This window comes from Melopsittacus undulatus, chromosome 7 (genome assembly GCF_012275295.1).
Source record: "Melopsittacus undulatus isolate bMelUnd1 chromosome 7, bMelUnd1.mat.Z, whole genome shotgun sequence".
Lineage (NCBI taxonomy): Eukaryota > Metazoa > Chordata > Aves > Psittaciformes > Psittaculidae > Melopsittacus > Melopsittacus undulatus.
The window spans coordinates 46425727-46453177 of NC_047533.1; the positions used below are offsets into that span (position 1 = coordinate 46425727).

General features: G+C 39.1%; 1 protein-coding gene across 2 annotated transcripts in view; it reads left to right on the forward strand.

Annotated features, from left to right (window-relative positions):
- SH3D19 (SH3 domain containing 19) overlaps positions 1 to 27451 on the forward strand; it is an 84139-nt gene that overhangs the window by 19925 nt on the left and 36763 nt on the right. For both annotated transcript variants that reach the window (XM_034064736.1, XM_031048769.2), the window contains exons 3-5: positions 18749 to 18789; positions 25927 to 25969; positions 27202 to 27349. In XM_034064736.1, coding sequence (XP_033920627.1) covers positions 18749 to 18789; positions 25927 to 25969; positions 27202 to 27349 — 232 coding nt within the window. The remainder of the gene's footprint in view (positions 1 to 18748; positions 18790 to 25926; positions 25970 to 27201; positions 27350 to 27451) is intronic.

A 27451-nucleotide genomic window follows, 5' to 3' on the forward strand; every position in this document is an offset into this window, starting at 1 on the left:
TATACAATGAAATAGGAACAGTTTTAAAGCATAGCTTGGACATAATTCATTTGCAGTGAGAAGCATATAAAAACCTAGTCTAGATAGAACAGTATAAAAATGATGCTTAATATAGTTCTTTTTATTATAAGATGATACCATTTAGATAATGCAGGGTGAAGCATGTTTATAGCGGTATCAGGGTCTGTGACAAATCAAAATCTGTGACAAATATTCTGGTTGTGTTACTAGCCTAACAGATGTTTAGTGTGGAAGAAATGCCGCAAGAAGGTAGAGTATCCTGAGTGGTGATACTGGGATCTAGCACAACACTGGGAAGACGTTTGGGGAGGGGGTGAATCAAAACGCATGGGTAATGTTTTAAAAGGAGGGAAACGGATACTAGATAATGCTCACAAAATTTGCATTAATGCACATTTATCTCTTTTGGCAATTAGCAACCATCTGGCATGCAGGAGAGTTTAGATAGAGAGGAGTAGCAGAACAGGGGTCTGTGGATATCTTTTTCATGCACTGATTTTTTTTGTTAAATATTAGCACATTAGTAAGATTAAAACAGATGGTCTCTGAATCTAAATAATGCTTATTGCTGTGTTAAATTTTTATCAAAAATATGTTTAATTTCGTGACCTAATACGAACCATCCTTTAATGGCTGTATTTCAGACAGTGCTAAAGATATGTCTGTACTGGCAACTGTGATCTGTAATTATCATTATTTCTTGGTTTTACCATCAGGTCACGGACTCTTGGCTCTGATAGCTTCAGATCGTGCACTGCTATAACACATGTCAATTAGGTCAAAAGAAGCAGCCCCTTTAGTCTTATGCTTCTAAAGGTTTTCAAACTAAAAATTATATGATGAGAATAGAACAGAAGATTTCAGGCATCTACGTATTTGCAGTTAATCTCTGAACATGATTAAAGGTCATAGGAGGAACTAGATTAATTTCATTATGCTTTTGGGTTTTTTTCCCTTTGGGGTAAGGATTATGAATCAAAAAATTCCTGAAACACAGTCTTGTAATGTGATATCATTCACTGTACCTGCCCTGACCTTGGAGATGAGAGCTAAACACTGCAACAATTTATTGAGAGACTTAGTAGCATATCAATCACTTGAAGAGAGTTTTGATTTCTAAAATGTAGGAGTCTACTGTGAAAGCTTGCCCTCAAATTGGGGAGGGGAAAGAAAATAATTAGTTCATTTCTAGAAACAGTTTCTAGGTTTTGCTGGCATATAGTCTGCCTGCTGATTGTAATGTGCTTAAGTTCTTTAACAGCTGCTTGACTTCATTTGATTGAACTAAATTGGTCTTTTTTATTTTAAATACATGAAGTCAACAATGCAAATAGACACAACCCTTATTTTGTTCCATTATAAAGGAGCACTTGAAGTGGCTGATCAAAGGGTTTACAGGCCCCTTTAGTGAGAATCTGGTAAATGAAGCTATCATTTTTATGAAAGGCGTTTTGTATCTTACTTTGGGTTTAGTTTTTCTTGTGTTGCAGAATGCCATTAGTGAAGGCTTCTCAGCATTTCTGTATTTCTTCTGCTATGTAATGTTGATCTTGTGAAGTTATATTTAATAAATATTACAGTAATGGTCTAATTGTATCTTAAGAATGTGAAAAAAAGCGAGAGGTGGTCTTGTACCCCTACCTAGGACCTGTACTTCTCTGTTATGCCTTAGTCAAATCGGCAGTGTGGAGAGACTTTTGATGCTACTGCTGTTTCTGCACTGAGAAATCACAGAATGATGGAAACATTGGTGGTAAGGGACTTCTGCGGATCATGTAGTCAAACATCTTGTTCATAGGGGAAAGATCAGGCCAATGGATATCTTTTTCTAACCAAGTCTTGAAAACCACCCAGGAGAGGGAGATTGAGTCAATTTTTATTTGCAGCCCACTTACAGGCTGCTTGTCTGTCTTATCCTAACTGGATTTCCAAATGATGATGCTGTGAGAGACAGTGTCAAAAGAATGAGTCTAAATCTAGCTCTTCAGTTCAAACACTGGACTACTTAATACCCAGAAGGACCAGATTCATTCCCACAAACATCGTGAAATATAGTTTTTTATTGCTGTCGTTCAAAAGTCTGATATTATTCATTGGCAAAGTCTGTATTACCTTGTCAATGCAGCTGTTCCACAAGCACATGTCAAGCTTTTGCCCATCCACCCAATGTTATAGGCTGTAATACAGACCTGAAGTTTCAGACTTTGAGCCTTGCTGATACTCATCTTCTGCAAAGAAAGAATGAATGTTGGGGGATGATGCTCATTTCACCATTACATTCTTATTCTTTATATTTAGTTTTTATGATTTTTTAAGGCTTGGGAGTAGCAAGTTACTCTTAGAGTAAGCATTCTCTTAGGTAATGAAAAGAGCAATGTCCTACTTTTATATACCCTGAGTAGGTCAGAAGTTTATGTAATAAAAAGTGTCAAGTCTCCGTCCTAAACCCTTGGGGTGCAGTTTCATGATTGCCCTGAGCTGAGTTCAGCCTGTGCCACTCCAGAAAGAAGGATCTCATTCCCTCCTTTGCGCTGTAATCAGTGCTCATGTAGTTAGCTGGATCAAAAGGTGGGCTCCATGGGGAAAAAAAAAATAGCTGTGTCTCCACTTTACAGATGAAGCAGGTTCAGCAGAGGGGGCAGAGTAATTTCTTGCAAGTCACACATAGATCAATAGCAGAGCTGGCAGCAGGGACTCAGTGTCATGACCTTGTTGTTGGTATGTAAAAAGTAGGATCGTGTGGCTCCATTTTTTTCATTCTGAGAGCTAAATTTTGGACTTAATCACTTGGAGCGTGATGCAATCCGACTGGTTAACTATGGATTCAAAATGGTGAAATTTGAGGTTGGAATCTGCTTATGTGTCTGTCTTTTGTTTATCATGTGTTTCTGGTCAGCAGCATGTGCTGTGCACGTCAGAGATGTTCCTCCTGGGAGTAGAATAAGCTGGAGCAATTTTGTGCAATGGATTCCTTTGCCACAACAAATCTTTATGTTTACTTTATTCATTGCAATGTTAATTTTCCCTGTTCAATTTATACTTACGTGTGAGGGGAAAATAGAATCAAAAAATCATAGGTAGAGCAGAGGAATAAATGGCAGATGAGTTCAGCTTAGTTGCTGGCAATTGGGGATTGTATGGGTATCTAGAGCCTGTGGGTATTTGTTTTAATGCTGCCAGTTCATCACTGTGTTAGGGATTTTTGGCTATTGATCTCACAGATAGCAGTAAAGAGTTACTGTGAAGGGTGCATCTTAGCCAGCCTTCCAGGTTCCTTATTCTTAATGAGAGAAGAGGGATTGGTTTTAATAAAAGAGCATTCTGTTCCTCATTTCTGCAAAGGGAATTTTGAACGACTGTTTGATTTGGTGTGCTGAACACCTCCTTCTGTTGTCTGGGCTGCCCTCCAGTGCTTATGCTAATTCATAATGGAAAGTAATGCTGAGAAAGAGATGGTTGGTGAAAGAATAAACAAAAAAGGTTCACCATCCTTCCTCACTCAGAGGATTTCAGTGCTTTTTTTGGGCATCTTGTATATGTGAGCAAGTTTCACTTTCCAGTTGCCTTCAGAAGAGACTCCTACAGAAGGTACTGAGGACAATACAGATACAAGGCCACTCTCCTTGTGCATTAGAATTGTTTGGGGCATAAAAAGCCATGGTAGACCTTAATTCTAGAAAAAGTGGTTTCAGGAAACACAAATTACACACATCACATTTTTTTAATCATGGCACTTTCCTTTTGAAGGCAATTTTGACCAGATTTCTAATTTTTCTTATAAAATAATTCATGTTAAAGAAAACATTTAACTTTGTCTTTTAACGACAAATAGCACATGAAATTAATCTGATGGATGGGAAAAGTGCTGGAAGAGGATTCTTTCCAAAAGTATTTGTAATAGGATCAAAGGAAACAGAGGAGGAAGGGCTGCTAAGGGAAGCCTTTTGGGTAGGTGTCAAGGCTGAGGAAGGCGACTCAGCAGGTTGTATGTACACTTCAGGCTCAGAAGTAGCAGTAGTTTGGTTCTCTCTGAAAAAAAAAAGTTGATATTTTAAGAGTACTGGAGCCAATACTTGAGCTGTGGTTTATTTCCCATAGGATTTAAATAGGTTTCTGTCTGGTTTAGGACAGTATCTACATTTTCCTTCACCTTTGGAATTTGAGTGGGAGAGTTCAGTTTGCCGTTGTATTGTGTTGGTTTCCAGGGCCTCTTACTCGGCTGTGCACAAGAGAGAAATGATCGTTACTGCTTCTTTTTTTCTTCTCTTTTTCTTACTGCTCCCCTACTTTGTCATTTCATTGTAAGTTACTCTTTGGTGTCTGCAGATCATTCTAGTACAGGTAATAGGTTACCTTAAGTAGCATCTGATTTGGCAGGTTGAGCATTGAAATGATTGATAAGTACTCTTTCAAAGCATGATACTGTTGCATCCACACTGCATCATGAGGAAAAAATATTCCTAGTGAGGTCTGTCGCATTGTTAGTTGTTTTCTTCCTACTGTATTTCTGTCTAATGCTTGCTATGCAGTTTGCACAGCTGTACTTCAGGCTCTGATCCTGTCATTTATGAGGCATTGCATTTCTGATTTTGCTACAGTATTTCTCTTTTCAAAAGCAGGATTTTGCTCACTGCAGGTGCCTAGTTTTGACTATCTATGAGAAACCATAGTCTCACCTGAGATAGTACTAGCCCTGAGTGCAGACAAGGATGAGCTGCTTTTGCATCTGTTTCCAGCTGCTTAAGCTTCAGGAAGAGAACTATGATTCAGTGGTACAAAAAGTCATGTTGCCTGATCCCTTGGAGGCAACAACCAGAGAGGTCACGGGCAGGTCCCTTGCTACAGAGGACTGAAATTAGACCACACAACCCTAAATGTGGAAAGTATTAATGTAAGTATGGTCTTCGTAAGTATACATAGCTACATCTGAATCTTGGGAGTGTTGTTATGAGAGTTTTGTTCAGGGTATAGTGGACATTCCTATCTCCTGAGCCTTGAGGCAAAGGTTGACTTATAATGAAAGAAAAGGTCCAAATCTAATCGTAGTGTTGCAACCACAAGCAATTACTACTTTGTTAAATCTTTCTTTTGAACTACAGCATAATATCAAGTTCAAGTGAAAGAAGTACATCAGTGATCTCGTGTTATATTAAGCAATATTTTTTTTCTTGGGATAAATGTTTAGTCAAAAGCAATAGGTTTGGTTTTATTATCATAATTCTTCTATTCCATGTTATCTGGGCTTTTGCTTCCCCATCCCTTCACACACCAGCATATAGTATTAATATAAGTTCAAACAATTCTAATATCATTTTATGATTGGATGAATTCAGGAAGTTTCTTCCCTCTCCCAAGAACCCAATTTCTTTTGGGCAACTGCTTTTAAGACCACTGTGTTTCTATTGCCCCTTCTAAAATATTAGGTCTGTGCTGATGGGTGAAGGTTGGACAGCTAGGAAGGAAGAGGGCAGTATCATGGTCCAAGTACAGTCATGACAGCTGCAGGAGAGGCTTTCTAACCACACCTTACTGCTGTATAGGACAGAAGATTATTTGCGTTACTGCCAAATCTGTCCTCTTCCTTCTGAGGCTGTTGACAAGGAAATGTGTTCTGTTAAATGAACATTTTACAGTGTAGGCAGACTACCAATGCTTTTTGTTAATATCAGCATTTTTTTTCAACCTAGAACAGACCTGAAATGACAACGCAGTTCTCTGTATTTCCTTTAATTACTATTCCTATACTGTCTTTTGTATTATTATTTTTTTTTGTCTGTTAGTATGTGAATTGACAAAATGTGTTTCTGAGTGAAGTAACTGCTTTGCTGAAGGCGCTAAACAGGTATTTTGCGCTAAACAAAGATGTACTTGAATAGAGATATAAAGCAAAATCATTAACATTCCTGGAGGGCATAAAACATCAATTACCAAGATTATTTTCATCTTTAAAAAAATATTCAGAATTTTCAAATGTCTTTAAAATTAATCCAGAATTTGTCCTTTTGTGTTGAGTTTTATTTTAGAATCATAGAATCATTTAGGTTGGAAAAGACGTGTAAGATCATTAGGTTCAACCATTAACATAACACTGCCAAGTCCACCACTAAACCATGTCTCCAAGTGCCACATCTACCCATCTTTTAAATACCTCCAAGGATGGTGACTTATCCATTTCCCTGGGCAGGCTATCCCAGTACTTAACAACCCTTTCGCTAAAGAAATTTTTCCTACACCTTTTTTTACAGGGAGATGACCACTTCCCTAGTCCTGATGGACACTCTATTTCTGCTACAAGCCAGGATGCTCTATTTCCATAAGCCCTGCTAACTCCTGTGCCAAGATCCTTTTCCCACTTTGAGATAGGTATACTGCATCTGTGGCCAGCAAGGCTGGTGTCATGTAAATTGACTCATGATCAAAAACTCCACAATTGTGCCGGTGACACCAGTCTCATAGCTGGGTATTGATCTGCTGGCTTTTTCTGTTTCTTCCGTCATAATTTCCTACAACTGGAAGGACAGAAAAGAAAACTGCTTGCGCTCCTGAACCCTTAACCTGTCATCCCAAGCCCTGAAGTCTCAATTGCTCTTGGATTTCTTGTTGCAACTTCATTGCTGCCTACCTGAAAAGTCAATAATGGACAATCATCTGAGGGCCATAGCAGGGTAGGAAGCTTCCTCTTCTCATATTTAACCAAGGCTCCTGGAAGGCACCAGACTTCCCTAACAAGTGGATCCAGTCTGCGTATTGAGCCATCTCTCTCCTTCAGAAAAGGGTCTTGTATGACTGCAACCCATCTTTTTTCTTTTATGGAAGCAGTTTTGATGCAGGGTACAGGCTGACTTAAGGCGGCACCTCTGTGCTAGGTAAACCATCATCCTCATCGTTTCCTTGCACTTGTGGAACCTCATAGCTTTTGTGCAGGGGCACTTGAACAGATGGGGCAGTCACAGAGGGGATGCGCTGGCTGCTTCAGGCAGGAACGTGTTGCCATTGCCCCCATCCCTTAAGTCACTGCGTTCAGCCAGGTGGACAAAGGAGAGGGAATCTTCCCTCTCATAGAATCATAGAATAGTTAGGGCTGGACAGGACTAACCCTAAAGGATCATCAAGTTCCAACCCCCTTGCCATGGGCAGGGACACCTCATGCTAAACCATGTCACCCAAGTTTCTGTCCAGCCTGGCCTTGAACATTGCCAGGGATGGAGCATTCACAACTTACCTGGACAACCCATTCCAGGGTCTCACCACCCCTGCAGTAAAGAACTTCCTCCTCATATCCAGTCTAAACTTCCCCTGTTTAAGTTTTAACCCATTGCCCCTTGTCCTATCACTGTAGTCCCTAATGAAGATCATTCTGTCTGCCTGTTGGGCCTGTCCCAAGGAAGGTGGGGTGCAGGTCAAATAGTCTGTGCCTCCCTTGCACTCTCTCATACTTCTCACTCTCCTCCCAGAGCTCTTACCACTAAGCAGGGAAGTTCCTCCACATGGGCACACCTTCCACAGGCATGCTCACTGCTGCTGTCCTATACTGGCACAAGAACAGGGCACACCCACTGCCTGGCACTGGGACAGCATTGTATTCCTGCCAGAGCTCTGTCTGAGCAGCCACATCGGTCTTGGTGGGTGCATAGCTCAGGGAGGCCATGGCTTTCTGCTGGGTGGGTACCACTGCTCCCTGGGGGAGCTGGCAGGGCATCAGCACCCTTCTGTGTGAACTGCTGCACAAATCAGCTGATGGGCCATGCTGTGCTCACTAGGGTACCATAAGGCCTTCTTTCATATGTGTGACTGGCTTGGCTGCTATTGCTACTGGTCCAGCCCAGGTCCCGTCTGCTACTGTGGTGCAAACTGTGGGTTCCTGGTGGCTCTTTGCTCCCCTGAGGTTCCCCAGTTTGGCAATCCCTCTTTGCATTATGCTAGAGTGCTCTGTTGCCGATCGTGCCAGCACCAGAGCCACTCACCTTGGCAACTGATCATATTAGAACTGAAGTATCTGGTTAAAATGGCAAAGCCTTCAGACAGGTGACCTCCTTTCATACTGAAAGACAAGTAAGGGTGTAAAGATGGTCTTTATGGAGAATAATTCTTCCAGTATTCTTATTCTGTCTTTGCTTATTTGTGAAACAGAAGCCTAAGGAAGAAGATAAGGAAAAAGCAATTGTGCATTGGAAAGTATCCATGCTTTTGTCAGCATCCAGATTTGTACAGCTCAGAACATCTGAGAGGGGATGCTTGGTATTAAATAGCGCTCAATGGGGTTTCTGTATTTACATTTTTTTAATTCGTATACACTTTTAGTACCCATAAAATTTTGTGGCAAGCACTGCCACAGCTTAACCTCATGTTTCATGTTTTCAAGGCTCTTTGAGTCTTTCAAACTCGGTATCTGCTAGTTTTATATAATGCTTTCTACATCCTGTAGTGTAAGAGGCTGAGCTGCCATTTTCTATAGCTCTGCTACTTCCTGTGAAAGGCAAAATGCCGTTGTTCTGGGTTTAAATGGATAGTGTTAATCAATTAGGCAGTCTTAAGGAAAAGGTCACTATTACTTTTGGAGGCCCAGAGGCATGGTAGCAAGGGAAAAGGGAGATAAGGTTATTGGCTGATATGAGAAAAAGGACAGGAAGAATTCATTGCCTTTGGAGTTCAGAGCATCACTGAGAGTGGAGGTTACAGAAATTACCAGTTGTGTTATCTGAATCCAGAGCCTTTAAGCTGTCCTGGAGATTTAAAAAAAAAAAAAAAAAAAAAAAAAGTAATTTTCTAAGCCTGTAAAGATTTGAAATCAAATGTCAGAGGTCAGAGACTAAATGGTTTTTATGAGAGAAGGGTAGCCACACTGGTCCCTGTTTTTTTCTGTTCTTTCGGTCACATGAGTAAGCTGAACCCAATACTTAGTGTCTCTGTAATTTCCTCTCTCTAATATATCTGATAGCATAGGTGCACTGGCTGAAGTGCATGGAGGAGCATATGAAAGAGCTGTGTGACTGGGGGTTCTTACAGGCTAGGGAGGGGTGCTAATTTTTGTGGCTATGAAATATTTTGGCAGGTTGCCATTCATGACTGTTGCTCCATCAAGGTCTGGTTCAATCTGTTCTACAAGTTGTTTGTTTCTGAAGCTGAATTTAGTTGAGTGGTGAAGGTGATGATAATGATTTTTTCTTCCAAGCTATAACCATCCATTAGAGGCTGCCATATTTATTGATTTGCTATATAATTTGTGGTCTATGACGTTGTAAGAAGCTAAGGTGTATGAATAAGGGTGGAGGAAGTTTCCCTTGTCTTGTAGTATGTTTGCATAGTGACTTACTCAAAGATGAGATTTATTTAATTGGAAAAATATCCCCAGGTCTTCTTCAGTTATTAAGGTAGGTATTTTGAGTGCTTTTAAGGCAAATTCCGTGCTGTGTCAGCCTATCAGGGTTTTGCAGTGTGTTTGAAATAGGTGCAGGTTTTGTAGGTATAGGTATATCTGTTTCACTCTGATAGTTGATGCTTCTATTTCACACTTGGAAAGCATTTGAGTATGTAAAAACTTGGCTGGTTTTGCCCACCTTGGGCTAACAGATATTACCTTTACCTCTATACACTGTACTTTACGTACATCCTTGTAGAGTCAAGATTACAAGCCTTGAAAAGTAAACTTTGATACCTATCTCTGATTGACCTTAATCTCAGAGTTGCTGGATCTTTGTGAATGAATAAAAAAGGAGTTCAGTATAAGGTCTTATTTAAAAACTGTAGACCTACAGATGTATGATTTGTTGTTACTTAGGATTATTTTCTGAGAAATAATTTTCTGTATTTTGTAACCAAAAGCTCATCTGTGGTATAGAAGAAAAGGAAGCATTTCAGTGCTTTCTTGAGAAATGGCAAGTAAAGAGTGTGTAAGGCAAACATGCCATTTCTCTGACTGATTTGCATGCAGGGCACTTGCTGGAAAGACAGGTCTCATGAAGGGTGTGGTTATAAGATCTTACTTTACAATGTCTGTGCACTGTGTATTCTGTAAGGGCTGCTCTTACAAGTTCATGGACCTCATGTACTGTAGGGTGTAACTGGGTGAGTCAGCAGTCCATTGGAACAAGATGTGATCACACATGAAGATAGTTTTGTGAAGCTTTAATATGTGACTGTTGAAAATGAATGTTTCTGCCTTTTCTTATATTAATTATTTTATTTATTAATATAAATGGCTAGTTTGAAGCCAGTAAACCTTTATACGATGACCTTGTGATATTCATGCACACAGTTTTTGACTGTTGATTTGAATTTACAGTGTAGGTTTTTGTTTCCTGTTTCTTGTTTTTCAGTGCTAAGACTTAACTGTATTTTATGCATATGTATCAATACATCTGTCTTATAAACTGTATCTTCACAATAGATCTTTTTGCCCTCAACATATTTATATTGTTTTACTCTACAAGTAAAACAATGAGGAAATTCTTTTTGTTTTCTCACTAGGATAAAGCTTGAACTCCAGCACATTTCACACTCTGATGGCCTATGAAGAAGTTGAATTAGGCTAAAGGATCATGGAAATCCTATGGGATGGGACTTGTCAAATAGTTCAGCATTGGCCATTGCTATACTTTGAAATTCTCAAAGGTGCTTAGCTGATTTTTTTGGCACTGAGGTCACACTAGTATCCAACACTTCTCCTAATCTCATTCTGTGGCTTTGTTGAACTTTACATTTTGGATGTCTCTCAAACAACTCTCTTTTGTTTTTCAGAGCTGACTAGGTAGGATCCAGACACTATCTTAACCGCTGAGTGTAGAAGCTATTTGATACTGTCCTTTGGAAGTGAGACTCAATTATCCATCTGACAGAGGTCTTAAGATGCCTCAGGATTCCCCAGGAACTCCTTTCTTATACATACCCTAGTTTCCTCCTCAAAGAATGCACAATAGTTGAAGTAAATGGGCTTCTATTTTATAGATTATTTTTACACAGGAAATAAACATATCTAGGCAAAATAAGAAAGACTTATACCTTGTTCCCTTGGTTTGATTGCTGATCCGAAGTCTTTGAAGTCTGTATGCTTGCAAGCACTTGAGCCTTCTCCTCTGGATTCCTCACCTCCAGCTCATGCATCCTGCGGGTCGTGCTGAGTTCTCACCCTTGCAGTCAGTGCCCTTTAATTAATTTGTTCCTCTCAGGAGCCACGCTCTGTTGTGTTTCTTTACCTAAGCTTCCCAACCTCTTTTCAAAAGGCCAGCCAAAATACATTTCATTACTTTGGGTGATTTAAGGCCCCTGTCCCTTCCCTATTCTTTTCTCTGCTGACCTGTAGGCAACAGATTTAGTAGGGGGTTTAAGTACTCACTGAGTGTTACCTGTTTTGTTAGTAATCACTATGCTTTTATTCATATGAGTAAGTTCACATGCTGCTTTCCCCCTTTACAAAACCTCAACACTATACCTATCTGTTCTGTGAAGTACATAAACGATTTGAAGAAAATCTAATATCCATACTTAATAATAGTTAAAGCCTTGTAAAAGTATATTGAATCCTGTGTATCCAGATCTACAGATTTTCTTTATGCCTTTGTCGTGTTCATCCTTCGTGATTAAACCAGGTTTTATTCATCTGTGATGTCAATTACAAAGGTGCTGGAGCTCATTCAGCCACCAGATTGTATTTGATGTACAAGGATGTATGAAGCAAGCAGAATGTCCTGTGAGTGGCTAGAGAGGGCTTTGATTTACTGGCTGAAATGCTACTGCATTTAATCCAAAAAACCATTCTTTAACTGTAGAAGTAGGACACTGTCATATTTCCCCATTTACAAATGAAAGAAACTACATAGACTTTTAACGGCAGTGAATTTCTATCAGAAGAAACTGCAGTTTACCTCTGTTTTATCTGAAAAAGCTGTTTTTTCCCTTCATTTTTTTAACACTTACTTTTGTGCTTGAGTATGTTGCTGGCTGGGGCCAAATATCCTGTCACTATCACTATGACATTTTAGTGATACTTGCATTTACATTTACAGTACTATGTTGCTATTAGGTTGTTATTAAAATTATAGGTGCTTTCTACTGCTAGAAATATTTACTACCAAGGTTAAATTGTCATTGAAGCACGAATACTAGTTATTAATTTTAATCAAAACATCCTAGCAGGGTTATCACAACAGATGAACCTCCTTAGCTGTTATAGCAATGCCAAAGTCTTCAATAAGCAGAGCCCTTACTGGGAGCTGAAATCAGTCAATATACAATGAAGACTGAGAATATCTTGAATAGTGCTCTAAGGATTTGCCTTTCTGGAATGAGTGTGTGCATACAGTCATCTTCAGGGGCAAGGTGCAGTTCTGCTCAGGTTGTTGTCTGTAAGAAAATACTAGGGGAAGTCTAGCCAGCATGTCTGTAGCCCTGGATCAGGAAGAAGTTAATTCAGGGTGACTCAGATTCGCAAAAAACTTGAGATGTGTTCCAGCTTTAATATCTAAGGTGGACATTATTAAGTGTGGAAGCTGTTGCAGCCTCATGACTTCTAGTTTGCTGTGAGAATCGGAGTGTGAAATGTTACCATCTGCTGCAATGATCTGCTTTGACTTCCTGCCTGTGTTCTGCCTTGAAATTGAAGGTTCAGTTGCTAAAATATGATTTCCAAGTATGACAGTGACAAGCACATGAATATGTAATAAATGGTTGAAGAAACAGCTAGAGAGCAATTCCTGAAAGGATTTCCCTTTGCTGGTTAACATGAGCTGTTTTAATTAGCTGAGCAGCTGGATTTTTGCTGCTTCTTAACTACATCCTCTCTTGTCCAGACAGCGGGAAGTCGCAGTTGCAGCATTCATTATGTGATGCAGAAGCAGACATCCTCAGCATAGTGATGAGGATTAAATTGTCACCGGACTTAATTAGTGGTTCAGGATTACTTGCTTTTGGGGCTAGACGCAAGAGAGAAGTAAAGTTGTACCAGGCTGAGTCTGGTTTCCTGGTGAACCAGATCTGTAGTACTGAGCATGAGATTTCTTATGTGACTGTATCTCTGCTAGCCTCCTGTACATGCAGGGCCATGGCAATACCCATGCTTTAGCAGAGAATGTGAGAGTATGTCTTTATTTTACATAGAGGCCACTGTGATGCCAGGCTACTGCCAGCTGCTTTTTCCTGGTGCTTGTCTGATCTCCCAGATAGCCAATCTGGATGACCCTGACCAACAGGGGGAAAAAAAGAGTGGATTAGCTGATAGTAAGGAGTGAGAAGAACATCTGACCAGAGGCATAGTCAGTATCTGGTAATTTGCTGTCAGATTAGCTGCTGAGTCATGGATTTAAGGTTTGTTTTTGTGAGTAGAGGCCGAGCTGCTTACCCCAAGGATTGCCCAGCCTCCCTGTTTGCTCCCACCACTTCTCCAGTGTAACCCTAGTGCTCCTGTGGCTCTGCAGCCATCTGGAGCAGTCCACCTCTCTGACTGAAAAGTAATTGCAATGCTTGGGATGGGATTGTTTGTTGTTAGCAAAATCACATGGCTGATCCAGCAGGCTTGTGACCATGTCAGCACTAACACGAGAGAGCTGGTGAAAGTAGTGAGCGTGCGGACGGCTGCACGGTCTCTGCTTATCTTACAGTAATGGGCAAACTGAACCTAGAGTCTGTGCGTTGTGTCACCTAATTTACGCTTATCAGTTGAAGGACTAGGAGTCCTCTGCAGTGGAGGCAGTGGAGGCATTGAAGAGTTTGATCACTATGAATGTATTTTCAGTGCACGTTCACTTAATCCATAGGATTACTACAGTTCTGTCTACTGTATCCACATCATGAACATGAGATAGCTGTGACTCTTCTGTCCTAACTTTGTGAGCTTTTTAGGTGAACTAATACATCTGTTTTCGGCCCTCTGTCAAGGGTGGTAGTAAGTCTGATCTTTTGACCATCCTTAATGTAACTATAAGGTTACTACTATTTTTCTGTGACTCAGCCCGCAGTGAAATCATTTAGGTGACATTTTAAACATTTTGTGTTTGGAATAATGTTTTATAATAAGTTTTTTAAATGTTACACTGTAGTACACTGCCTGTTATAAAGATGGCATGATTTCTAAAGCAACTGAGGGGAATATTTGATGCCTTTTCTTAAACTCGTGTTTTGCCTCTCAGTCATTTCAACATCAGCAATTTAAAAATTCTTGGCTCACATTCCAAGAAGTCACAAGACATTAAAAATAGCAGCATTTGAACTTTCTTTACTCCATGTGCTGTGTATAAGACAAGGTCTGTATCCATGACAATTAAAATTATGTTTAAAAGCTTTTACACAGGTATGTGAACTTATGGAACAATACTTTAGAAAAAGCTTTGTATAACATGACATGAAAGATAAAGTTTGAGATTTGGCAGCAGATAGTTCAGTACATTCATTTTTAGAACAACTGTTCATTATTTTTCACTCTCTTTTTTCCCCACTAGCCTTTTGTGTATGACTAGAGTGACATATAAAATCAGTTTTCCTGTAGAATATTCATTGTTGTGTCAATGATAAAGAAACCAAAGGTCCTGGTTCTGATAAAGGAAGCAGGCATTCAGGAGGATTGCTTAATTCCTGCTGAGAATCACATGCAAGCCAATAGGAGACTAGTGGAAGTGGATGAACGAGGGATGCTGAGACAGGATTGTACCTTGGGGTGTCTTTTGTATCCCATGCAGTACCACAACCTAGAGGGTAGAAGGCTGTAGATAACCTAGGGAGACACCCACCTTTTAAATGGCTGTGCTCAGGGGCTGGAGGGAGCAATCACAAGGCAGTACTGCCTACGCTCTCTAAAGGCAGGTAAAGCGCAGGCTTCCTCTACCTGTTTGCACTCAGCAGCAGAGCTGGCTGGTCCGTGAGATGCTCGCGGCTGGGCTGGAGCCACTGCTGCTCCTGAAACAGCTAAAAGACCTGTGGGTGAAAAGGTAACCCAGAACCTCCTGTCCTCTTTCCTTGGGTAGCGTGTGACTTGAATGCTGCCTTGCTCCGGGCACACACAAATCCCTGCCTGTGTGATTTGAGCTTTATTGCACCCAAACAGCGCCTCCCTTCCTCTGCTGTGTGGGGACTGTTCAGGAGAGTGATACTCGCACACTGCTTTGTTAGATCAGGAGTCATCCTGCAGGAGCAGGCCTTTGAGAAATACTGTAGCTACACTGGAGTTGTGTTTGATGAGAGACACTGCTCAGTGCAAGTAAAGTGTCAGAGCAGAGCCCCTAATGAGGAAGAGACCATGGTTTATGCACAATTAAGTGCACTTACTCCACTAAACAGTTTACAGCTCTTTACCTAGTCTAGTTGGTGGCAAATTTATTTCCCCAGTATACAGACCTGAAAGATGTTTTTGAAGTGTTCTCCTCAAGTGTTTATATTTAGAAAATCTGTCCTTGAAACCCAGCGTAAAGCCTGCCGGGAAGAGTGAGCAGGTGTCTAACAACTTCAAACAAACCACTCCAGGTTCTTTATCTTTCAGAAATGGTGACCCATGGGACCTTTTTCATATTACTGCAAACTCAAAGTACCCAGCTGCTTTCAGCTTAATAGGTACAGCAGCTTACAGATCTCCTCTGAACCTGTTGAGTGGGCTTGCTTGGGTGCACAGAGGGCACAACTGAGGTGGGTTAGTTCCCCCTTTTTGAGGGGCTAGCAAGTGAAGCTCAGCAAAGCTGTTGCCTTAGTGGGAAATGAAACCAAGTTTGTGCTTTAAATTAAAAGTGAGGGAGGTCTAGGATAAATGTGCAGATGTCCAAGGAATTGCTCTGGTTGTCCACTCCTGCATGCTAAATCCTTTGTGGGGATGGATGAATAGTTTGCATCTTTACTTATTCCATATTTGATACGGCTGAGGGGGTGTTGGAGCTAGTGTTTATCAGAGCCTTTAATGCTCTGAAACTTCCTGCTCTCTGTACTGTTTTCTTCCAGCAGTATGAGTTCGGACTTTGCTTATGTATATTTCAGGGAGGCACAGGAGCTGTGGTGTCATCCCCCCATCCTGCCAGGGACTATTGTCACACTATCACCTCAGGTGTTCTGATATAACTGTCTCAGAGGTCTCACATGAATTAAACTTCTTTCCTCTTTGTATTTCCTTAACATGCGTGTTTGTGGGGATTTTGTGTGTGCTCTGGTTCATTGCTGTGCCTTATGGACAGGAGGAGGAGGTGGGAAAGAGGCAGGGACTCCATACAGCAGTGTAATTGTTGCAGCTCCTACCTCATCAAACAGGAAATTAAATTTGATTTGGTTAATTATTTGGATGGCTTCAGAAAAAATGTGTCATTAACTGTGGAACAGGGGAGGATACTGCTAACCTTCTAATTTCTCTCTTTGCAAGACATAATAGGAGGCAAGAAATTGTTGCCTGTGGAACAGAGAGGGGTTAGCTCAGCATAAGGTATGGGCAAAATAACCCAGCATCTTACTTAAATTAGTGGGGTTTAGTGTATGGAATTTGCAGCTCCTTTACAGGACTTTTTTATGATTTTTTTTTTTTGGTGGGGGGAGGTAATCCATTCCAATTTTCATGTTTTTAAAGGACTTAAATAATTGTAAGCTAAATGTGAACCAAGAAATCTTATCTCCTAGCAGCTTGTTTTGCCTATGCACTCATGAATTTTCTAATGGAACCATGTTATCCTGGGTTCTGAATTACACAGATAGTTGCATACTTGAGGTGCCTTGCTCTTGATATATCCATACTACAATTTCACTAGTATGGTTTTGTAGATTTTGCAGCTGCTTTGCATTTTTGGTTTTAAAATAGTTTTCTATACCCTTTTGGTCCTCACGTTGTGTGGACAACTTGAACTTTTGCCTGCGTGATGACACCTATGGTTTCTGGCAAAAAATACCAGCTCATATCTGTAAGTGCTCATCAGATTCTAAGGCAAATTGCAATGGGTCAAAGCACTCTTGCCAGCAGAAGAAATAACTTGTTCCTTTTAGTTCTTACTAATACTTGAACATGCATTCTTTATGGATATCCTAATTTCCTGCTATAAAACTTCAGTAAATCTTTAATTCTGAGTACAGAAAGTTTTTTGCCACTCCAAAATATTTCAGATCCACATTACCAGACTTCAGTCTCCTTCCTGTCTAATACTAAATATGATTAAAATAAAACCCTAAAGATCATAGTGATTTATGGCAATAAAAGCAGGAGGATAAAGCTTCAAAAATGAACATACAGAAGAAAGAGACTTGAGTTGCAAAGAATTATAAAAGGAGCCTGGGGTACATCTGAGAGGAACTTAAAACTAAAAGTGTTTCTTAAAGATAAGGTTGTAGTATGATGGGACACTTTGAGGGAAAATTAGAATCTTTTTCTGCTGAGAATGCACAGTGAAATACTACTGATAGAAATGTTTTCTAGTGCAGCTTTGCTAGCTGTGTGGATAGAGGCCAAGCCACATTTGAACTCTTTCTGAAACCAGACAAATAGGCATTGTTTATCCTAGACTAGCCAAACTATTTCATAAAACAGTTCAGTCAGAGCACACATTCATTTCTAGTCTTAATTAGCTTTCAGAATGATTGTAGAGGGAGGACATTTTTCATCCATGTCCTTTTTGATAGTCTCTTTCTTTCCTCCTCAAATACCTCTATTCTTCCTCCCACTGGGGTAATTGCAGCCATCAGCAATTGCAGTGGGAAGTGCATGTGGAGCTGAACTGAGCCCTGACAGAACTGCAGCATGCCTGCTGTAGGCAGAGTGAAAGCGGTGTTAAAATGCTAATGCCCTCCCTGTACTAACATTCCTGCTGTTACACTGCTGTTGAAAGTTTCCAGAAAAGATTTGATTACCTTTCTGTTGTAATTAAGAGAATGTATTAATTTGAACCAGATATAGTCTATTTATTTTCAGCTTTTAAAGACTATTCAGCACTTTCAGAGGCTTCCCATCCGCAAGTGTTCTTTACATGTTGTGTTTTAAAGAATGAACAGCAAAAAAGTACTTTTCTGAAGTACTTGTGTGTTGGCTTTTTTTTAATCTCTTCTGTAGGAGGCAGGTTATTAATTCCATGTTCTTCAAGCTAGCAACAGTTCCTGAAAATGGTAACTCCAAGTTAGTTTTGATTTTTACCTTATGAAAATAGTAAGGACTGCTGTATCTGTTAAAGAAGACATTCAGAAGAGAGGCATTGGAAACCTTAGTCTTACCAACAAAACAGATGAGTTGGCAAAAGGAATCATTTTTCAGCTCTTGTGTATCAACAGCTTTTGGTCATGTTGTCCTCCTGTCTAACTCCACCCACCAACTTATTCCTAAAAAATGCAATCTCAACTGAAAGGGGAGATAAGTTGTTAAGTAATTGTTAGAAATATTTAGCAAAGGAGTTGTAGGCTTTTACTCATCTGTGCAAGGTTTATTTATTTACAAGAATGTTAAGTCATTAAATGCTTATAATCTGAGAGTATGCACAACCTCATGGGCTCTTCTCCAAGCTTTTCTGACAGATGAGATAGAATGTGAACTTCAGCAAATGGGTTTAAAAATTGGCTTTCTATCTTTGCAGACTCTTGCAGCTAAGCTGTAACCTGGTTTTCATTAGAAGAGGTTTGGTATGGTCGTATACTGTAGGAGTTTTGGGCAAGTTTCTGTTAGATAATAACCTAGAGGAAAATGCACTTGGCAAACCCTTTACAATAGATGGGGAATTTCTGCATTTTAGTTACTTACTTGTTTTCTCTTTGAGATATTAACCATGTTGTGTTTTTTTTGTTGTTGTTCATTAAGCCAAGGACCCTTGTCATCCATAAGAGCAGCAATCAAGAGATGTAAGTCTTAATTTTCCTATTTTTTTCTTTAGAACTGTAGTACTGTAAGATTGCTACATCTTTGTTTTTAGTAACTGGTTAACTTCATATGAGAAAAGAAAAAGCTAGCAGGCTTTTGGGGGTTATAATTTCTTCCTTACTCTTTTGCTTCACATTAGACCATCTTGACGGACTGTTCCTTCTTGCCAGTTACTAACATGTTCTTATTTATCACTAGTGTATTTGTGCACAGATGTGATCCATCTCTGAAGAACTTGGATTACACATGCCCAATTTTTAGTTTACTCTACAAAACAGAAGATTGTTCTATTTTAGCAGAAATCCACAAAAAACTGGGGACAGGATTAGATTCATGCATTGTGCTCTCATTGGAAAATAAAAAATTGTTTATAATTCTTGAATGAAAGTCCAAACTCTGCTTCCCTGACTTCATTGTTTAACTCGTCTTTCCCTTTCCCTGTTTGTGATATTTCCAGGCAGATAATTTCATTAACTTAGTCTTCTGAAGTCTTTTATGCTATTTCTCTCTTCTTCTTTTCATTTTTATTTCCTTTCTATACATGATTTCAATTTCCTTTTAATGGAACAACCCTCAGGATTCTGCTATAGGGAAAAGTAAATAAGTGGATGTTCTATTGACTTGTTTCTCCTGGACCTATTAGTCAAAGGCTCATTAGTATGGATTAGATTGAAGGTAGTCAAAGGGGATCATGAAAGCTTTATTCAAAGCAGTCTACATGATGCTGTAGTTAAAATGCAGCATTTTATCTTTACTGTTGCTGCCATGGATAGGAAACTGGAAAAGAGCGAGCACCAGACTACAGAGGGCCTTTTGTGGTGGAGTGAGAAATTGATTCAGAGTACCTAATCCCCAGTACCTCATCTAACTGGAAAACCTGAAAGATCATTATGCAATTGATATCTCTGTTTTTAAAAACATAGTTGCAAGTGATACTTTGTTTTAAGGCACAATCAAGCAAAAAAAAAAATCTTGTCAAGAATCCCTGGCTCCTATAACATTCTACTTAATAATATTAATATGTAAGCAACTATGATGAAATATAAGTATCATGTGAATTATTCAGATTATAAGATAGGAAAAAATCCCCATGCACATACCAGTGCATTGCATGTGAAATCACAGTTCTTTGTATCCCAGTAACCATACCTGTGGATGGACCTAAATTAAAAATGAACCCTGAATAATAACCTAACTCCCCCTGTCATTAACCTGGAAAAAGTATGGTATTCTCTGGAAAAAGTGTATTTCCCCTAACAGAGTTACAAATCTATTTTAATTTCTTACTTGCAGTTTACGTGAGCTGTTTATCTCTGATTTTCAATAAACATGATAGGCATGTGCAGGGTTTCAGCTTTCCAAACAGCTGACAACACTTTAGATGACTTTGTATCAATAAGTCTCTCCCTGTGTTGCTGCCAAAAAGGATGAATGTTTAGCCTCTGACTACAGTTCTAGATAGGAAGGCAATACCATTTTGTTTCAGTTGTTTGACAGCTCAGAATTCAGAAAAGTGAGCCCAGTTGCTTGGAGAAAGCAAGCATGTGAACATGAAGTGTGCTTGGAAGTAATATTTTAATCTCAACTTTTCATAAGTTACCTTTGGATTTTTTATGATGGTTTTAGACTGGGACGCACCACTAAATCCACCTCCCACTGAAATCAGTGAAACTATTTCCATTGACGCCAGTGTAGCAACATGCACAGGAGTGCCAAGGAAAGTAAACAGAGGCAAGCCAAGAGCTGCAGTAGTGAGTCAAAGGGGAACAATGTTTTCGCTCACTTCTCTACTCTTCCAGAATATGATGGTGTTAAGGAGCAGGACCACAGAAGCAAGTCTGCAGCCCTAAAATGCTGAAGGAACCTGCAAGCTTGTTCCATTCTCATTCTGGCCTAAGCAAACATGTGGCTGAATGAAGGATGTGTAACAGCTTGTATGCACTCTGAAACTCTGGCTTCCCATTTGGCAGTTTTGCAGCCATTTTTGGCTGTGGGTTTTGTTTGTTTTTCATTTTTGTTCTGTTTTGCTTGGGGGCTTCCTAGGTTCTTTTGGCTCCTACTTTTTCCCAACCAGATCATTTCCATGACCTCATTCACTCCCCATCTGCACAAACATTTGTGCTGCCATAATGCTGGGAATGGTGCAGAGGCAGGAACATACAGCCCAAGGAAAGGTGTAGGAAGGAGTGAAGTGCCTTCATAAATCATTATTGTCAAATTTGAGTGAAGCTACAAGCAATGCCTGCCTCTGTGATGCTCAGCAGTTCAGTCAGCTGTGAAAAGGGTATTTGACCTCACTGGGGGTGGGAAAGGGAATCCCTGTCACCCCCATAGGTTATTTTTGATCAGTTCCCTCACTGAAGTTGCACAAAGAAGAACTGGAGATGGGAAACAGAGGCAGGAAACAGAGACTGCTGCTGGGGATGTCACATTCCTTCCCCTGTGCTGCTAGTGATCTGAGCCCAAGGTGAGCAGGTTCAGGGAAATAAAAAGGACAAAAACTGTATGGAAAGTGCTTTTTTTTTTTAGTTAACACTCTGAACTCACTTCCAGTGGGGTCATAGGAGTGCTGCTTTTCGTTCAAGAGGGGACAAAAGTCCATGTTTGGAAAGGGAATTGAGCATCACCATCTCTTTTAGCTACATTCAAGCATTAAATCAGCCCAGCTCTAATGTCAGACAGCCTAAGGTTTCCCTGAGGTGTCTGGAAACAGAAATAGAAGAAAAGGAGCAAGACCTCCCCCTTGTGCCAAGAAGTAGTTCAGGAGAAAAGCTTCAACTCTTTAGAAAATTTCCAATGAGTTTGAACCTCTGCTTCTATAGAAATAGTCAAATCAGATCTTAGGTGAAATCATACTTTCCCTTTTTCTTCTTTTTTTTTCTGGTTTTGGCTTGAGGATTATCTGATCCATTTAGTGTTCCCTGAAGAAGGGCCTCCACAGCCATGTAACATCTTTTGTATTGCAAAGACCGCAAGCCTCTTGAAAGCAATCATTCTGTCAGCTCTTCTGCTGTATTACCTTGTAGGTAAAGGAGGGAGCATTTGTTTACTTTTGAGGCTCTCCTTGAGGTAGTGTAATGAATAATCTTTATTCATCAGCAGCTCCATGGTGAGAAGAATAACTTCTCAGTCTAATAGTCTATGTATTTAATAGAATTGATGGTTGAAATGTCTAGCCCGGTGTTAGAAGAGCACTGAAAGAAGCTGTGGTTTTAAATATTAGCACACATTCTTGTTGCTGAAAATAATATAATCACTTTTAAAACTATTAATAATAGTTAATATGAATTAAGTGAAATAGTTAATTGGCGGGATTATGTTTATTCACAGCTGCTGGGACAATAGATAAAAATAATCATAAAAATGCGGAGCTTGATTTCCCACAAGGCTTGATCTGTTTGAGGCTGTGGTCCCAGTCTTGAATAAAAAATGAAACTTGCTTTTAAAACACTTCGCAATGACAAAATTGTTAAGTATTTCATACAGATTTCCTAATGGAAACATAGGAATACTGTTACGCAGGGTCTGTATTGTAGAAGCACTCAGTGCTAACAGCAGGGTGGTATCTCTGAACAGATCCCTGAATGAACTTTATAGTTGCTTCTATAGTGCTTTAAAAGCTTGCCTGAATGAGTGTAAATTCTTGCCCTGCTCTCTTCCAAAGATTCAGAAGTGCATGTCAGACTTCTGTTGCCACCTGCTTGTAGTGGGTTTGTGGTATAATGCTAGTTGTACGTATACAGGCATCTTGATCTCATAGCTTAAAATGCCCCCTGTACCATAATCTGTATGTGTTTCAAATACAAATGACATATTAAGTGCACTTGGAAAGTAAGATCCATAGAAGAAGCAGTGGAGGAAAAACATTTGAAGCATAAGTATACAGCACAAACTGAGTACCCTATACCATTGCACATTCAAAAATAATTGGATAAAGCCCATTGAATAGTGCATGTAAGAAATATGTGAAAAAATCTATAAATCACTAGTTTGTTCTCTATATACGGCAATACCATTAGTCCTTTACTTGCTTAAATTCCACTATACTAAGTTAAACACATTTAGATGCCTCATTTATGCTAATAGAAATAGTGACAATGTTATGAGTTGATTTGACAGTTTTTTCTTTTCCCCTGAGATAAAGTTTTAAGATAAAAATGTGTTGATTTTATGCACTGCATTTTTCCTCTCCCACCCCTTCTTTAACCATTTTGCTTACCTTTACTTCAACACCACTAAGCATATGCTTCAGCAAATGTCACCTGTTTCTCACCCTGAGCACTTCTTAGTGTGGAAGTTGAGGAGGTAACAACAGTTGTTGTTACCAGCACTGAAATACATTTCCATTGACTCCCCTGGTGGAAGAAAGGTTTTAGAAATTTTAAGGTTGGCATAATTTGAATTCTGGGGAGAAAATTAGTAGCAAACTTTTTCAAGGCAATCCACAAAGGGAAGGCAGAACAGACTTACAGGATCAAAAGACCACTGGGCCAGAAAAATGGCTGTAGGTTTTTTCTTTTGTTTTTTAAATCAGGTGTGTCCTATATTTTAAAAATTCATGTCTTCTCTCATGCACTTTTTAATTTAAATTCATTTCTTTGAAATGAAGGAATAAAAGCTGTGCAAGTCTTGGGGCAAGCAGTTTTTAGGAAGTTTATATTTTCCCTAGCATTTGTTGGAACTCCACATGAATGCATGAGAGCAGAAGATGAAGTAGCTTTCACCTCTGCTCCTACTGTGGATTTAAGAGCTTCCAAAACAAAATGTTCTAAAAGTGTGGTTGTAGCAAAAGTGTGACAGCAAAAGAGGGGAGCAGTTGATGGAAGGAGGAAAACACTTTGTCAAGGTCCTTAAAAAATAAATGTTTGTATTAAATATTTATGTACATGGAAATAGCTTTATTCCATAAATGCTTGGGAGATTAGTTGTTTGTTTTGTTGGTTTTTTTTATAACAGAATGAGCACATTCTGAAAACATTTATGATGGGTTGGATGTTAGCCCTTTTGAAGAGATGTATTTATATCTACTAGTAAAGTTATTTATATATAAATATATTAAAACAGTTGTTTTTAAGTGAGTTTAATTGTTTACTTGAAATCTGGAGTTTGATGTATTGCATAGATGCCTCACTGGAGTTTCTCTACCTATGATAAGGAAGGAGAAAGATGTTTCAGACTTTTTTCATTTGTTCTTATTTGTTTTAATAACTCTTATAAATAGAAATACATTTAGAGTCTCACAGGAGAAAACAGCACATAGAATTTATCTGGAAATAAAAAAAGCATTAAAGAATTTGTCCAGTTTATCAATTCAGTTTTCCATCCCTTATTAGTTAGCTTTTATTTCTAATGGCCTTATCATTATAATTTAAGTATACCCCAAGCAGCTGTATTGAATACATTTACCAAATGAACTTTCTTCCATCCTCTTTGCAAAAGTAATATTGAAATAGGTTGGGTTGGGTCAGTTTGGTGTTTGGTTGATTGGTTTTGGTTTTCTTTAATGTTTGTGTTTGATCAATGCTGTGTTAAGATCTGTGAAGAAGAAAGTTAAGGTGTCATGTAGGGGATTTTCATTTACATATTTTAGGCAAACAGTTTGTACAGAACCGGTTTAGGAATGTGCAGTCATATCTGAAACTTTAAGGTGTGCCTCTTATTAGGATCAACCTTCCTGTCTATGCCTCTTTGATAGGTGGGAGTATAAATTATGGGATCCCAGCTTCTCTGCATCTTTATTAACTCCTTAGGGTAACTCATTATTTTTTGGAAGGGAAAAAGCACAGACTCAAATAAACCATGATTTTTAAACTAAATAAAGCATTCAAAGAGATGTGATTTTCTTCTCCTCATGCTTAGAATGGCTCTTTGTAGAGCTATACAGTGGGCATTTCCATATTCAGTTATATTCTTCATGGTTAATTTATTGTAAGGGAAAATTCTAAGCAGCCATTGTTAAAATCAGCATGAGACTAGAACTAAATTCTGCTTTTATTTTAGCTTGTTTAAGGCACTATGTTGTGAATAGACATTACAGTTGCTTTCTTCCCACACTGGCACGTTCACTACACTTGCATGACTAACCTGTTTGATCATGGTTTCTGGCCTTGGTTTGTTCTCCTCACCTCTTCTTCCTCTTCTGTAACCCCTTCTTTTTTTCCTCTAGCACTCATGAATAGTGCACATCAAAAATGCCCTGTGGAAGAGGTATGTCTGATACAACACTATGCAACTCTTGAATCAAGTATATTACTCTGATTTCAGCTAATGATTCTGCGATGGCACAGGAACAGCATAGTTTTGGCTTTTGCTCAACAAGACTCTACCACTTCCTAAATTGCACTTGCTATGCAAAAATTTGTCCCTTGGGTAATTTCCTTTTCTCTGAAGAAAACAAAATAAAAATATAATGTGGCCATTGAAAAAATTATTTGAATATAAATATGACAAAGCTGAAAAAATGAAGAGGTCAGGATTCACTTATTTTGTGGAATTTTAAATACATGGTCTAGGAAAAAAAAAAAAGAAATGTTGCTGACTTTTAATCCATAAGTGATAAAACTTGAAGAAATTCCTAGCTGAGAGCATTTAATTTTTCCCTTTTACATAAAGGTGAAATAATTTTCGTGCCTTAGTACTTTTCTCTTCTCTAAAACAATCAAAAAGAGACATTAAAAATAGGTTAAAGAACACATACTGGAAACCAGACATCAAAAGCAAAGCCAGACATGTTTAACACTTCTTTTTGTCTTATTCATGGACTGTTCTAACTAAAGAAAAGGAAGTTTCAACTCTAAGGTCACCACAATGCAGAATGCCAGAACATGTGGCAAGGAAAAGAAGGGGTAAGATCACCTCTACAGGTGTTAAATTGGACATGAAGTGACTTAAATGTGGTTATGAAACTGCACCCTAAACCTTTTCAAAACTTCTCATATTTATGACAGATAATTTTTTTTAAAAAACTTGGCCACTCCTAAAATCTGGAATTTACGATCAGCTGCTGTGTGTTCTCCATTTCACTGATAGTGGATTAGCAGGGACTCTGCTCTTATCTTCATCTTATTGTTATGACAGTATATTTTAACCTCTTCAAAACTTTTGTTTCATTTAAATAGCTTCCCGGACCTCTAGCCATAGCGAACAGCAGAGGGATAGAAGGTATGAGGCTGTTATTTATACTGCAACTATTGTTACTGTAAGACCTGTTAGATTGTATCACAGCACTACTTTTTATGTAGTGCTCTCTTTAGGTTTTGGTGGTTTTTTTGTTCTCTCTGTCCTTGGTGTGCTTAAAAATAAATTAAACTTGGAATAAAATAAAATACTGTGATTCTTAAGCACAGGGTAGGTTAAGAGTTTGAGGAGTTTTCTCATCTACTTTTGTATGTGTCCTCAAAAAAAGAATGCAACCAACCATCAAACCTCTGCAGAACTGTTTTACTTTCCTGACACCTATTTACAGGATCGCTTCACAATGAAAATAAGCACACTTTCAGGCCTCCTTCCAGTTTCTCAAAGGGTATTGAGAAAGGAGGTCATCAACCTGGATAGCTGGTGAACTGAGTCAGTACTTCAGGTGTGAAGGAACTCTAGCCCTCAAAAGAGGGCTTAAAAAAATGTCTTTTTATAACAGTTCAAGAAGTTGTGTTTCTGCAGGTTTTTTTTTTTTCTGTCAGCAGACAGGAGCTTCTGTAGCAAATGCTTTGTCTACCCACAAAACTCACTTCTCAAAGAGTATTTTGTGTGAGATTCTGGATTGAACAATGGTGCTCTGGTGGCCATGGTCCAGGAACATGGGCCATCACTGCACCTTACGCTCTAAAGCTGTTGTTATGGTGATAAAACAGGGGTACTACCTACAGATCCCTGCTGTACTAGATGCTTTAAGCAAATAGGTCCTGTCCCAAAGGCCTCATGGGGCTTGCTCTGCCCCACTTTAGCACAGTGGGAGGTTTCCCTAGAGGTCTGAGAACAGACAAGCTTTTAGGTAGCCAGCCAGAAGCAGTTTTAACTGTCCTACTGCTTTCATGCTGTAGCAGGCTAAGGGCAAACACATGATTAGTTCTCATTATCCCGTGAAGACTAAGACTTCTTCCATCTAATTGAGTTACACTTGTGTTTAAGTACTTTAAGCATGTAAATTATTTCACTGAAGCCAATAAACCTACTTTTTGGCTTAGGCATTTAATTAGGTGCTTTGAATGGAAGCCTAAGTGCTTGTTAGAAAGGTCAGGTAAATTACTTTGAAATCATGAAAAAACATCTTTGGTTAAATCAAAAAGACCTAAGCTATTTTGATTTCCCATGCTGAGAAATCCTTGGTCTTTTATATTTAAAAGAACTATTTTAAAATGTTTTAGGTAATTATTCTCCTTTGCCTTTGTTTCTAGGCGTCCTGAAATTACAATAGTTGCTGCTGAACCCCTCCGGTCATCCTCCTGGTTTCCAGGTGCAAGCCCTGTCACTCCTCAGGGATTAGGATTCCCTTCTGCTTCATCTCATGTTCAGTGGAGGAGAAATGAGCATATTCCAGCTGAGGTAAGGGTGAACTTACATGAGAGATCTTTGATTTACGAAGGTAAAAAGCACAGTAAGTTACAGAACAGTGGTTTTGCTTGCTTGGATTTTCATCACATTGAA